General features: G+C 42.8%; 1 protein-coding gene across 3 annotated transcripts in view; it reads left to right on the top strand.

Moving 5' to 3' along the window:
• Window positions 1-2: 2 nt before the first annotated feature.
• GNPAT (glyceronephosphate O-acyltransferase) overlaps window positions 3-13,810 on the top strand; it is a 35,202-nt gene continuing 21,394 nt past the window's right edge. The window contains exons 1-2 of one of the 3 annotated variants that reach the window (XM_033199892.1): window positions 3-262; window positions 9,704-9,886. In XM_033199892.1, the coding sequence (XP_033055783.1) occupies window positions 185-262; window positions 9,704-9,886 (261 nt within the window). In that variant the 5' untranslated portion in view covers window positions 3-184. The remainder of the gene's footprint in view (window positions 263-9,703; window positions 9,887-13,810) is intronic. The other 2 variants (XM_033199893.1, XM_033199894.1) reach the window with 2 other exon arrangements.

Raw genomic sequence — 13,810 nt, 5'->3', positions numbered from 1 at the left:
AAGGCCCTGCGCGGCTTCCGTCCTGGCTGAGATGGCGGCGCCCGGGGTCCTGTGGTGCGGCTGCAGAGGGTGCCGCCGCCCTAGGCGAAGTAGGGCCGTCCTGCGCGAAAGAACCGCCCCCAGCAGCAGCACCACCACTGCTTAGCAAAGAATCCCAGACCCCGCCCGGGACGGCAGCCGCACAATGGAGTCTCGCAGTTCATCTAACTCTTATTTCTCCGTTGGCCCAACCAGTCCCAGCGCTGTCGTGCTCCTCTACTCGGTAGGCGCCCAGGGAAAAGAGGCCCAGAGCGGAGCTGCGCGAGATAGTACCCCTTTCTCCCACTCCCTATTCCTCCGGCCCAAGACCCTTGCCCAAAAGAGCTGGCCCCCTAGGCTCCCGAGGAGGGGTTAGTTGGTTGGGTTGGTTTCCAGGACAACAGTGTGTACCGTTGTGTGTCTGTGTGTGCATGCTTTTGGAAGTTTCTACCGATTATGGTTCCTTTGGTTCCTTTCCACTTGTTCCTTCTCTTTCTTTCTATCATGCCCTGGGCCTTCAGAAAGCTCCTGGACACGGGAATGAGGGATGAGAATTGGAGTCTCCCCATCTCTAGCGAGGGCGTGTCTAGCTACCTTTTGGGCAAATCTGAGAAACCTGCGGGTCTGACCCGCCCTGAGATAGCCTGTGGCTCCGCACCCCGCCCTTTGCTGCTCTTATATTCCTGGGAGTAAAGCACTTGGCTTGTATGTGGAGATAGAGTTTTAAACACTTTAATGTAGGAAAATTTAGAACTTCTAGACATTTTTATTGCCTGTTTTTGTCTTCCAGTCATTATTGTACCTTTTTCACAAATCATTTTGGAGGACCGCCAGCGCCACCCAGCTTCTCTCCCGCTTGCCTTTTGCCCCCCAACCCCCTCTTCCTCTCTTGGTTTTAACCGGTCTTTTTTGCTGGCAGATGTTGGTCACCCACGATTTTCATGAAGAAATTATGAGATGGAAGTTTTATAGCCTTCAGGATTGCACAGTCCTGGGGCAACTGATTTGGTTTTTGTTTGTTTCTTGTTGTTTTTAACCACTAAATTGGTTTTTAGCTACTTTAGGAGGAAATAAAATAATTCATTTTAAAAGCATATTAGCATGTCCTGGTGATTAGTGTCTGGTTTGGGCTTAAATGTAGTGTTCATTTGTGCAGAAAGGTCAAAACAGGGTTAACACGACAGAGCAAGATAAACACCCCAGTTTCGAAAGAGAATATGGCTTCCTTCAAATTGAGACACCAATATTCTTTGGAACATGGAGAAACTCCTGTTCCCTCTCTATCGAGACCTTTCGGTTTCTGATTGCTAACTGCCTATAAGGCTTATTATTTAAATCTCTCTCTACATTGATCTTCCCCACAGTTCTGTGGTGGATATCAACTTTGTTTTCTGACTGCTACTCCAGAGCAGGCATGAAGGGAAGAGGGTTGCTATGCATATCCAGCTTTTAACATGTAGCTTTTTAAGCTCTCAACTGGTTTGTGAATTGGCGGGAATTTTCATTTTGTACATTAAAGGAAGGAGTTTTTTTTGTTTTTTTTTTACTTCCCCCTTCACCAACGATTCTTTAATAAGACTTGAGTCCACTTTTTCGTGTGAAAAACTATGTCAGTTGGATCTGAGCATTCTGTAGTTCTGATGCTGGACAGCAACCCTCTAGTTCTCCCTACTGTTTTGTGACTGGGTAACCTTTACTTCCATGGTAACCTTACTTTCTCTTAGTACTTCAGGCTGTTTTTATTTCCCCAGCTACACTGTTACTGTGTAATACTCTGATCTAAAAGTAGCATTTTAGAAACATATAAGATACTGCTGATTGCAGCAAACATTAGGAATATATACAGTATCCTACTCATTTTTCTCAGTTTCTGAGATATAGAAGTTACAGATCCAGGCTCTGCCTGTAAGGGCACAAGAAGTCATAAAAGTAAACAAATAATTACAGTTAAGTAGGATAAGGGCAATGATTGCAGCATGCATAGCATGTTGTGGGAGTGACAAGAAGAGGCACCTGACCAGTTTGGGTACTTGGAGAAGGTTTCTAAGAAAAGGTGACATCTGAGCTGATCTTCCTTTTTTTTTTTTGAGACAGTCTTGCTCTGTTGCCAGGCTGGAGAACAGTGGCTCGATCCTGGTTCACTGCAACCTCCGTCTCCGGGGCTCAAGCAATTCTCCTGCCTCAGCCTCCCGAGTAGCTGGGATTTTAGGCACACGCCACCACGCCCTGCTAATGTTTGTATTTTTAGTATAGACAAGGACTCACTGTGTCGGCCAGACTGGTCTTGAACTCCTGACCTCAAGTGATCTACTCACCTCCCAAAGTGCTGGAATTACAGGCATGAGCCACTGTGCCTGGCCTGAGCTGAGTTTTTGAGCTGTGAATGGCAGATGAGGGAGAGGAAAACTGTCCTAGACATTGATGTAAGAAAACTATTCCCTTGCATATTTGGGGTTAGAATTAGTTAGTTAGGTTTGGGTGGAAGAAAGGAGACATGAGAAACAAAGTAAGGAAGTAGGCAGATGATATTTCCTAAAGAAATTTTTTGTGTCGTGTTTACATATCCTTGGGGATAAAATCGTAACTTTATGGGTGATCTTAATGTTACATATGTATGTGTGTGTATACACATATGTGTATACATAAAAATAAATATGTTTATTTATTTATTTATTTTTGAGATGGTGTCTCACTGTCACCCAGGCTGGAGTGTAATGGCACGATCTTGGCTCACTGCAACCTTCACCTCCAGGGTTCAAGAGATTCTCCTGCCTCAGCATCCCGAGTAGCTGGGATTACAGCTGCCTGCTACCACACCTGGCTAATTTTTGTATTTTTAGTAGAGAAGGGGTTTCACCATGTTGGCCAGGCTGGTCTCAAACTCATGGCCTCAAGTGATCCACCTGCCTTGGCCTCCCAAAGCACATTTATATTTTGAAAGTCTGAGAAGACTACTAGGTTTCTGGTGTGATTATCTGTATAGGTAACCTGTCTTGCCTAAGTAGAGATTGTAGGAAGAGAATCAGGTTGGGGAGGGAATCTGATACATAAAAGTGGTGATCAGTTAGAATGCTATTGCAGTAATCCAGAGAAGTAATGAAACCTGGAGTAAGGCAGTAACAGTGAGCCCCGGAAGAAGGGAAACTGATGAATTTGTGTGATATTTAGGACAGTAAATCATCAGCCTTTGGAACCATTTGAATGTCGTGGCTAAGGAAGAGAGCGTAATCTGAAGTTCACTGTTGGGTTTCTACGATTTGGCAACTGGGCAGATGATGATGCCTTTCATTGATAGGAAATATGGGGAGAGGAGCAGGTTTAGTCAGGATAATAGAATTCAGTTTGGGGTGTGTTCAGTTTGTGATGTAAGAGAGAAATATAATGATTTTTAACTTGTGGCTTATCATGTTATGGGCCAAATACATTCCATGGTATCTGGGAGAGATCCAAGTAGAGTTAGAAATATGATGCCAGAGCAAGAGAGGGGGTCTGGCCTAAATGTATAGATTTTTCAGCGAATAGGTTGTATCTATAGCCATCGGTGAGCCTGAAGTCATTCAGCAAGACCCTAGAATGAAAAGAAGACTGAGGATGGGTAACCCCTGGTGTGCCATAATCCAGATGATGACTTCCTGTTAAAGTCCAAGTGAAAGATCCAGATGCCTTACAGTATCCCACAAGCTATTGCTCTGACTTTACAAATCTTCTTGTTCACCTGTGCTTTAGCCACCCTGGCCTTCTGTTTCTCAGTCAGTAAGCATACTCTTCCCTCAGAATGCTCATACTCCCTTCTGTGTGGCATGCTGTGTTTTCTCAGAAGTTTTATTGCTAGCTGGGCTGGGCACGGTGGCTCACACCTATAATCCCAGCACTTTGGGAGGCAGAAGTGGGTGGATCACCTGAGGTCGGGAGTTCATTACCAGCCTGACCAACATGGAGAAACCCCATCTCTACTAAAAACACAAAATTAGCTGGGCGTGGTGGTGCATGCCTGTAATCCCAGCTACTCAGGAGGCTGAGGCAGGAGAATCGCTTGAACTCTGGAGGCAGAGGTTGCGATGAACTGAGATCGTGCCATTGTACTCCAGCCTGGGCAACAAGAGTGAAACTCCATCTCAAAAAAAATAAATTAAGTATTAAATTATATAAATTTATAATTAAATAAATCCTGTTTTTAAAAATGGTAATAAATACTGAAAACTTAGCATTTTCTCATTATTATACTGTTACCCGTGCTCTTGAGATTGTCTATCGTGCTGGAAGGTGGAGATCCTATATAACTGTGTGCTACTGCTCATTTCTCCTCAGTTTTGCATTTGCTGGGGTCAGATTGGTAGCTTTAAATCTGCCCTGGTGGGAGCGTATGTCTCACAAAAATTGACAAATGCTGTAACTCAGAGCTCTCCCATATCAAGTGTTAAATGGTTAAACGTTAACCAACATACTACTGGTGGTATCACTAAATGAATTTACCTTGTTTATTTGTTGTCTGTCTCTCCATAAGGACATGTAGGCTCTCAGTGCAGTCCCTGCCTTCCTTGTTCGTGCTGTATTCACAGCCTATAAAACAGTGCCTGGTACACTGTGAGCTCTCTGTTGAATGAATGGATCCTCCAGAGCAATTAAAAGGAAGGTACAAGAAAGGCCTATTTCACTAGCAATAGGGAGAGGCCTGCCCTACTCTAAGTAAGATGGGGGGAGAGATAGTTCCCCTAAGGCTTACTTGGGTTCTTCTTTGTGTTATGTTCCTGAGTGAGTAGCCATGTAAATTTACTTAATGATAGTAAAAAATTCTCAAGCATGGTATAGGGAAGGCCAGTTAATGAGCAGGAACACTCAACCCTAGCTGCACATAGGAATCACTTGGAGTATTTTAAAAAAAAGAATTCTGACAGCTAAGCAGCACTCACAGACCAAATTAATCAAAAATTTCTAGAGGTGGAACCTGGATATCAGTATTTATTTTGAAGTGCCCCCAGGTTATTTTAATGTGCAGCCTGAGTTAAAAACCACTGGATCTGTCCGGGTGTGGTGGCTCACGTCTGTAATCCCAGCACTTTGGGAGGCTGAGGCAGGTGGATCACGAGGTCAGGAGATTGAGACCATCCTGGCTAACATGGTGAACCCCGTCTCTACTAAAAATGCAAAAAATTAGCCAGGCATGGTGGCGGGTGCCTGTAGTCCCAGCCGCTCGGGAGGCTGAGGCAGGAGAATGGTGTGAACCTGGGAGGCAGAGCTTGTAATGAGCCAAGATTGTGCCACTGCACTCCAGCCTGGGCAACAGAGCAAGACTCCGTCTCAAAAAAAAAAAAACAGAAAAAAACACTAGATTCGACATTGGGTAAGAGCCAGAATGGGGAGAGAGTTGAGCCTTATCCTGTGAATACCGAGGAGCCATCATCGACAGGGTTCAAAAAGTGACTTCATTCTGTAATTTATTTTTTCATTCTACAGTGACATGATTTCCTACTAGAAACTGGGAGTACAGAAATGTGTAAGACACCTTATCTACCAGATAAGAAGTTCCCAGTCTTGTAAGGGAGGCACCAAATACACGTTTAATGAAGTGTTTTAGAGACCATCTTGAAAATCCAATTATTGAGGGCTCAGTAAAGACTGAAAGGAAAGGATGACCTATTCAATCTAGGTAAAGGGGAGAAGCAGAATATGGGACACAGAAGAGGTAACACAAGCTCTGGTTTATGGCTAAATATTTCCCAGGTGAACAGTGTGGAAGGAGCATTTTTAAGTGCTCCTCTCAATAATGGTACCACTGTCCACCTTGTTCTTCATAAAAGAGACTGTCTCTCTCTTGATCACCACTATATCCTCAGCACATACTACAGTGTCAAGCACATAGGCATTCAAATATTTGAGAATGAATCCTATTCTGTAGAGGGAGCAACTTGAACAAAGATCTGGGAACACAGTTTGTTTAGGGAACTGCAGGTCATGACATAGCTGGACTGTTGGATTAAGAGGAATGGTCGGCCGGGCGCGGTGGCTCAAGCCTGTAATCCCAGCACTTTGGGAGGCCGAGACGGGCGGATCACGAGGTCAGGAGATCGAGACCATCCTGGCTAACACGGTGAAACCCCATCTCTACTAAAAAATCCAAAAAACTAGCCGGGCGAGGCGGCGGGCGCCTGTAGTCCCAGCTACTCGGGAGGCTGAGGCAGGAGAATAGCGTGAACCCGGGAGGCGGAGCTTGCAGTGAGCTGAGATCTGGCCACTGCACTCCAGCCTGGGCGACAGAGCAAGACTCCGTCTCAAAAAAAAAAAAAAAAAAAAAAAAAAAAAGAGGAATGGTCATGAGGCAGGAGGTGGGGGTCATGAAGAGCCTGGGGTCATATGCTAAGACAGGTGGACTTGATGTAAATCCACCTTGCAAGTAACAGAACCATGGAAGGATTGTAGATGATCATATTTGGCAAGCTTTTTCAAAGTATACATGCCTGCTAGTTTCCCTTAGAGGTTTTTATCCTGAAGACTCCCTCGCTCCCATACATGTCTATGTTTATGTACAGTTGATCTTTGAACAACATGGGAGTTAGGGGCACCAAACCTTTGCACAGTTGAAAATCCACAAATAACTTTTGACTCTCCAAAAATTTCATTAGTAATAATCTACTGTTGACCTAGCTGATAACATAAGCAATTCATTAATGTTTATTTTATGTGTTGTGTGTATTATGTACTGTATTCTTAATAAAGTATGCTAGAGAAAAGAAAATGTTACTAAGAAAATCATAAGGAAGAGAAAATATATTTACTGTTCATCAAGTGGGAGTGGATCGTCATTAATCCACTTCATCCTCGTCACTTCACATTGAGTATGCTGGTGAGGAGGAGGTGGAGGAAGAGGAGGGGTTGGATTTGCCCTCTCAGGAGTGGCAGAAGCAGAAAATCCTCATATAGGCCAGGCATGGTGGTTCACGCCTGTAATCCAGTGCTTTGGGAGGCCGAGGTAGGAAGATAATTTGAGCTCAGGAGTTTGAGACCAGCTTGGGCAACATAGTGAGACCCGCATCTCTATTAAAAAAAAATTTTAATTTAAAAATCCTCGTGTAGGCCGGGCGCAGTGGCTCAAGCCTGTAATTCCAGCACTTTGGGAGGCCGAGACGGGCGGATCACGAGGTCAGGAGTTCAAGACCATCCTGGCTAACACGGTGAAACCCTGTCTCTACTAAAAAATACAAAAAAAACTAGCCGGGTGAGGTGGCGGGCACCTGTAGTCCCAGCTACTTGGGAGGCTGAGGCAGGAGAATGGCGTAAACCCGGAAGGCGGAGCTTTCAGTGAGCTGAGATCCGGCCACTGCACTCCAGCCCCGGGCGACAGAGCGAGACTCCGTCTCAAAAAAAAAAAATCCTCGTGTAAGTGGACCTGTGCAGTTCAAATGTGTGTTAAGGGTCAACTATATATACATATATACACACACACAAACACAGAGTCATATGATGCATAACAGTGTTTTACTCAATATATGATGGTGGTTCCGTAAGATTATAATATTGTATTTTTACTGTATCCTTTTTTGTGTTTCTTTGTGTAAATACGTACCATTGTGTTACAGTTGCTTATAGCATTCAATACGGTAACATGCTGTACAGTTTGTAACCTAGGAGCAATAGGCTAACCACTATACCGTCTAGCCTGGGTATGTAGTAGGCTATACCATCTGAGTTTGTGTAAACACACTCTATGATGTTTGCACAATGATGAAATTGCCTACCAGTGCATTTCTCAGAGTGTCTCTCTATTGTTAAGCAGTGCATGACTGTATGTGTGTATACATATATCCCCAGCTGATTCTGATCCTTTTCTCCTTCCACTCCCAGGACCACTAAATGGGAAGTTCTTGTTTTTAAGCCCTAAAATGATATAATGGTAGTTGGCTGCAGTCTATAGAGCTCAAACTGATACAACTATATATTTATTAATGAGAAATGTGGGATTTGAGAAAGTTTTCCAGCCTTATAAGCAAGAACATTTAATATATTACAAGGATTGCAACTTTACCTGAGAACTTCAACAGTGAAAAGACCGTTCCTTCATATAGTCTCTCTATATATGGACATAAATATGTTCATGTTTGCATGTTTCACCTGCCACCCTTTTATAAACTCCTCATAAATGCTATTTGCTTCCACTTATATTCTTAGGCCAGATTGTGGTCTCAGTTAACATTCTGTATTTTCTTCTAATACCTCACATTTGGTCTTTCAGTTACTGAGTTCACTTATTGACCAATTTTGCTGTATTCCAAATACAACCAGATGTTGGAAATACAAAGAGGAAATAAACTTTCCTATCTTCAAGATAATTTCATTCTAGTAGGGAGACAGACATGCAAACAATTACAGTGTTGTCGGATACATACCATAATAGATGTAGATAGTAGGAAAAGAAGTGACAGGGAAAATATGAGTGATTCCATCCAGGACTCTGGGAGAGATTTCATAGAAGAGTGGTGCCTAAACCTCTAAAGCATTTAGAATGCTGCCTAACACTTTAGTGTTAGCACATATTACAAGCATCCTGACTCTTTGTAAGCAGTTATATGTGTTAGCTATAATTATTATCATTGCTACTACTTTTGCAGAAAAGTACTTTTTAAAAAATTAACAATTCAGAAGTCATTGGTAGCCTTGTAAAGAGCAGTTTCAGGGGCTGATTGGTTAGAAGCTGAATGGCAGGGGCTGAGTAAGAAATAAAAAATTTGTCACAGGCCAGGCACAATAGCTCACACCTGTAATCTCAGCACTTTGGGAGGCCAAGGCAGGAGGATTGCTTGAGCCAGGAGTTTGAGACCAGCCTGGGCAACAGAGCAAGACTGTACCTCATTATTACTATTATTATTGTTATTATTATTATTATTTTATTTTGTAGAGATGGAGTCTTGAATGCCTGGCTTCAAGCAGTCCTCCTGCATCAGCCTCCCAAAGTGCTGGAATTAACATGCATGAGCCACCATGCCCAGCCAAGACTGTCTCTACAAAAAAAAATTAAGAATTAGCTGGGCTTGGTGGTATGCACTTGTAATCCTAGCTACTCGAGAGGCTGAGGCAGGAGGGAGGATTGCTTTAGGAGTTCAAGGCTGTAGTGAGCTATATAATGGTGTCACTGTACTCCAGCCTGAGCAAGAGAATGAGATCTTGTCTCAAAAAAAAAAAAAGAAGAAGAAGAAGAAAAGAAAGTTATCACAGCAATGTACTGCTCAATAGTACCTTATTGGAGCGCTTGTTTCTTGAGTGATTTTTCCTTTTGTTTGCACCCATACGGTTTTTTATTTTATATAATTTGGGTTTCAAATGTATGTTTTAATGTAATTTTAAAAGCTAAGCAGAGGCAAACGAAACAAGTTTGTCAGTGTGGCAGATGAAGCCATGTAAAGTTGACCAGATTACTCCAGGGCTTAATGTCTCATCTTTGCTGTCTTCATTAAATTTCCCAAAGAGGTACTGGCAATGGTAGCAATCAGAAATGTAATAAAATATTATAAGTCAGTATCAATTTATTGATCCTAATTTTCTTTACATCTCTTTTTCTTACTATGTGAAAATCTAACATCAGAACACTCTGCTTCTTTTCATATGTCAAAGATGAAGCCTTACCAATGTAGTCTTTAATCTGTCCTGATTTATTTTACAGTATGTGCTCATAACTTTCTTGCCTTATCCACAGAAGGAGCTCAAAAAGTGGGATGAGTTTGAAGATATTTTAGAAGAGAGGAGGCATGTCAGTGACTTGAAATTTGCAATGAAATGCTACACACCTCTAGTCTATAAGGGAATTACTCCATGTAAACCAACTGATATTAAATGTAGTGTTCTCAGTTCTGAAGAGATTCATTATGTCATTAAACAGGTAAGTGATTCCCTCTTCAACCATGGCCAGATTTGTTCATTGTCAGCAAGTTCTAGATTCTGTAATTTATTTTGCTATCTTTAATATATCGTTTTAGGCTGAGCTGTATTCATCACATTTATCAAATACTTATCATATCCATGTGTGTTAGCCTTTTGCTGAACACTGGACTAGAAGTCTAACAGTGAGCAAGTTGAGCATAAGTGAAATATGTCGTCTGGGCATAAGTGAAATATGATACGAGACATGCTAGTAGTGGAAGCCCAGTGTGCAGGGGTGCTAATTAATTATAGGGGCAAACTCATTTGGTATAGGGAGTCAAGGAAGTGATTTTTTTTAATGAGGCCTAAAAGATAATTAGAGATTTTGCAGGTGAATTAGGGAAAGAGTATTCAAGCCAAACAAATAACTTATTCCTGTGGTTTTCAAACCTCCACATTAGCATTACCCGGAGAGCTTTTCAAAATCCCCATATCATCCCCATGCCAATTAAATAAAATGTCAGGGAAGGAATATCAGTAGTTTTTAAAGAAGCCTAGGTGATTCAAAAGTATAGCAAAGTTTGGGAGCCACTGGCTTGTTTTAAGGACTGAAGCCATGAAAAGACTTGTACTTTTCTCTTGGAGAAGCTTTCAGTTTTCTCTGGTAGGAGATAGGTTGAGCCTATTCCATTAAGTGCATCCAATTTTCCTCGTCAATTAGATGCTAACAACAGTGGTTCTCAACACTGGCTTCCCCTTAGAATCACCTGTAGGACTTTTGCAGAAAGTTTACTTTCACTGTACTGAAACTAGTTCAGTATGACTAGACCAAAGAGCAAAGAAGGGATAATAATAAGAAATAAGCCTAGAGAGGTAAGAAGGGTCGTGTTGTGAAGGACGTTGTAAACCGCGTTGGGTTGCGTTTTATCCTAGTACAATGCAAAGATGTTGAAAGGTTTCAAGATAGAGTGTGACACGATCGGCTAATGTTTTAGAAAAACCATCTGCTAAAACTAGACAGGAAGTCTGCTTGTGATGCTCTTGGAATAATCCCTTTGTGCAGTCATAGTTGCCTAGACTAGGGAGTGGTTGTAGAAACAGATAAATGCACAGATGTAAGGGATTTGAGAGGTGGGGTCTACTTTTTTTATGACCAGTTGGGTGTAGGAATGGAAGGAAAAGAAAGAATCAAGGATGATAAACCCATTCACTGAAACAGGGAACTTAAGAGGGAACCAGTGTGGGAGGGAAACTTAACTTCTGTTCTAGCTGTGTGATTTGAAGACATCATAATGAAGGTATTTGGTGGGCAGGAGCTTCCTGATCGCTAGCCCTCCATGTCATATAACCCAGGTGCTCATATGGTCATAGGCCCACAGGAGGATAAATGAATGTGTTGCAGCCATTACTGACCTGGGGCTTGGTCCCGCCCAGATCCTCTTGTTCATAGCTTTGGGAGTATGGCATTGAATGACTGGCCTCGTTTTTGCTAGCAGCAATCTCCTGTTGCTCCTGCTCCCGTTTTTTTCCTGGTCCGAAAAGAAAATATTCCTCTTTCCTAAGAACTCCTCTAAGGAATATGCTCTCCTTTTTTTTTTTTCTTTTGGTCCTCTATAAATGTCTTAAAGGAAAACAAGCATGCATGCAACTAGTGTGTTTTTGTAAGGAGAGTGAACTCATTCAGAATTGCAGTATTCTTGCTTGATGTTGGTTACCAAAGAATGTTAACATTTAGCGCTGCCTCTTTATTCATGTAGACTGTGGCTCACTCTCATCTTCCCTGTAGACAGAACTGACTCCATTCATGTTTAAGGCCTCTCCCTGACTTTGCCTGTTACCTCCAGTTTTTTTTGAGACAGAATCTCGCTCTGTCACCGAGGCTGGAGTGCAGTGGCACCATCTCGGCTCACTGCAAGCTCTGCCTCCTGGGTTCATGCCATTCTCCCGCTTCAGCCTCCTAAGTAGCTGGGACTACAGGCTTTAAATTTACCTCTCATGCTCTAAGGCTGACCTGTAGAGATCTTGCTTTTTTAACTTTTAACTGGAGTTTAATCAGGTTTGTGGCCTTGGGAACGTTTTTTATCTCTGCTCTCTCTTTTCTCGATTTGGATATATGAGCTGTGCTCCTGATCCTTTGTTTTTATTGGCCTTACATACCCTGGGGAAGCTATCAGTTTTATCCAGTTGGGCCTATTTCATAAGTGAAGTCAAGTTTCCTCATCAATTAGATGCTAACAACAGCAGTTCTTTCTTATGGAAGCACTTGGAGAACTTTTGCAAAAGTTACTATATTATCCACTAGGAGCTAAACTCCATGAAGGCAAGAATTCCTGTCTCTTTTTTCACTGTGGTATTCCCAGTGCCTAACACATAGTAGACATTCAAGCAATATTTGTTGAATTAGTGAATTTTTAAAATTGAGGAATTTTTAAAATTGAGGCCATAGTCCCATCTACAGAGATTCTGATTTAACTGGTCTGGGATAGGACCCAGGCATCTCTCTCTCTTTCTTCTACCTTTTTTTTTTTTTTTTTTTACGAAGTCTCACTCTTGTCCCCAGGCTGGAGTGCAATGGCACAATCTTGGCTCACTGCAACCTCTGCCTCCCGGGTTCAAGCGTTTCTCCTGCCTCAGCCTCTCGAGTAGCTGGGATTACAGGTGCCTGCCACCACGCCCAGCTAATTTTTTTACTTTTAGTACAGTAGAGACAGGGTTTCACCATGTTGGCCAGGCTGGCCTCGAACTCCTTACCTCGGGTGATCTGCCCACCTTGGCCTCCCAAAGTGCTGGGATTACAGGTGTGAGCCACCACGCCCAGCCTTTCTGCTGCCTTTTTTTAAAGCTCCTCAGTAATTCTAATGCACACCCAGGTTAAGTGTTACCAATTTAAAAGATCTTATTCAGGCCAGTGTTTCTCTGACTTGGCTGTGCTGCTGAGAAAAATCACATAAACTAGGTAGATTGGAGTCGTACAAATTCATGATTAGGCAGCACAACTGGGCCTTCCATATTCCCCAGTAATTCTGTTTCCCTAGTGAATTGTTTTTCATTCTCCAAAATGACAGTTTTAGCAGCCCCACTCTCCTTGAACTTCCAGCCCTGCCGCCTCCTCTTACTCTCAGCAGATGGTTTTTCTTCCTGTGTCACAAAGAAAAAAAATGTTTTTTTTTTTGAGACAGAGTCTCGCTCTGTCACCCAGGCTGGAGTGCAGTGGCGTGATCTCAGCTCACTGCAAGCTCCACCTCCCGGGTTCATGCCATTCTCCTGCCTCAACCTCCCGAGTAGCTGGGACTACAGGCGCCCGCCACCTCGCCCGGCTAGTTTTTTTTGTATTTTTAGTAGAGAGGAGGTTTCACTGTGTTAGGATGGTCTCGATCTCCTGACATCGTGATCCGCCCGCCTCGGCCTCCCAAAATGCTGGGATTACAGGCGTGAGCCACTGCCCCCAACCACAAAGAAAATTTAAACTATTCGTGCTCTCTCAACTTCCTGTGATCAAATCTACCAATTTACCTGCATCTAGTACTCATTATTTTCTCCTGTTAAAATAGAAGGAACCCCTTCTCCTGTTTGAGTTTAATCCCTACCCTATTCTTTTGTTCTGAATTCCACCCCCTCCCTCATCCTCGGAACTTTGCTGTCCTATCGCTTCGTATTTCTTCAACTACTTCTTTGTTAGCTCTTCTCCCATCAGCATTTAGCATATTTACTTCTCTCCCAGCTTAAATAGACCAACATCCTTTAGGCCCATGCCTTCTCTAGTTACTGCCCATCTCTTTCTTCCCCTACCTCTACCTCTCTCCTCCTCTTTTAAGAAATTGATGGGGGGTTTTTTGTTTTGTTTTATTCTTTAGAGACAGGATCTCTCTGTCACCCAGGCTAGAGTACAGTGACATGATCATAGCTCACTGTAACCTTGAACTCCTGGGCTCAAGCAGTCTTC

Source organism: Trachypithecus francoisi, unplaced genomic scaffold (assembly GCF_009764315.1).
Source record: "Trachypithecus francoisi isolate TF-2019V2 unplaced genomic scaffold, Tfra_2.0 Lachesis_group5, whole genome shotgun sequence".
NCBI classification, from domain to species: Eukaryota; Metazoa; Chordata; class Mammalia; order Primates; family Cercopithecidae; genus Trachypithecus; species Trachypithecus francoisi.
Note: the sequence above shows the minus strand (reverse complement) of the source record. Positions and strands in the feature narration are given on the sequence as shown.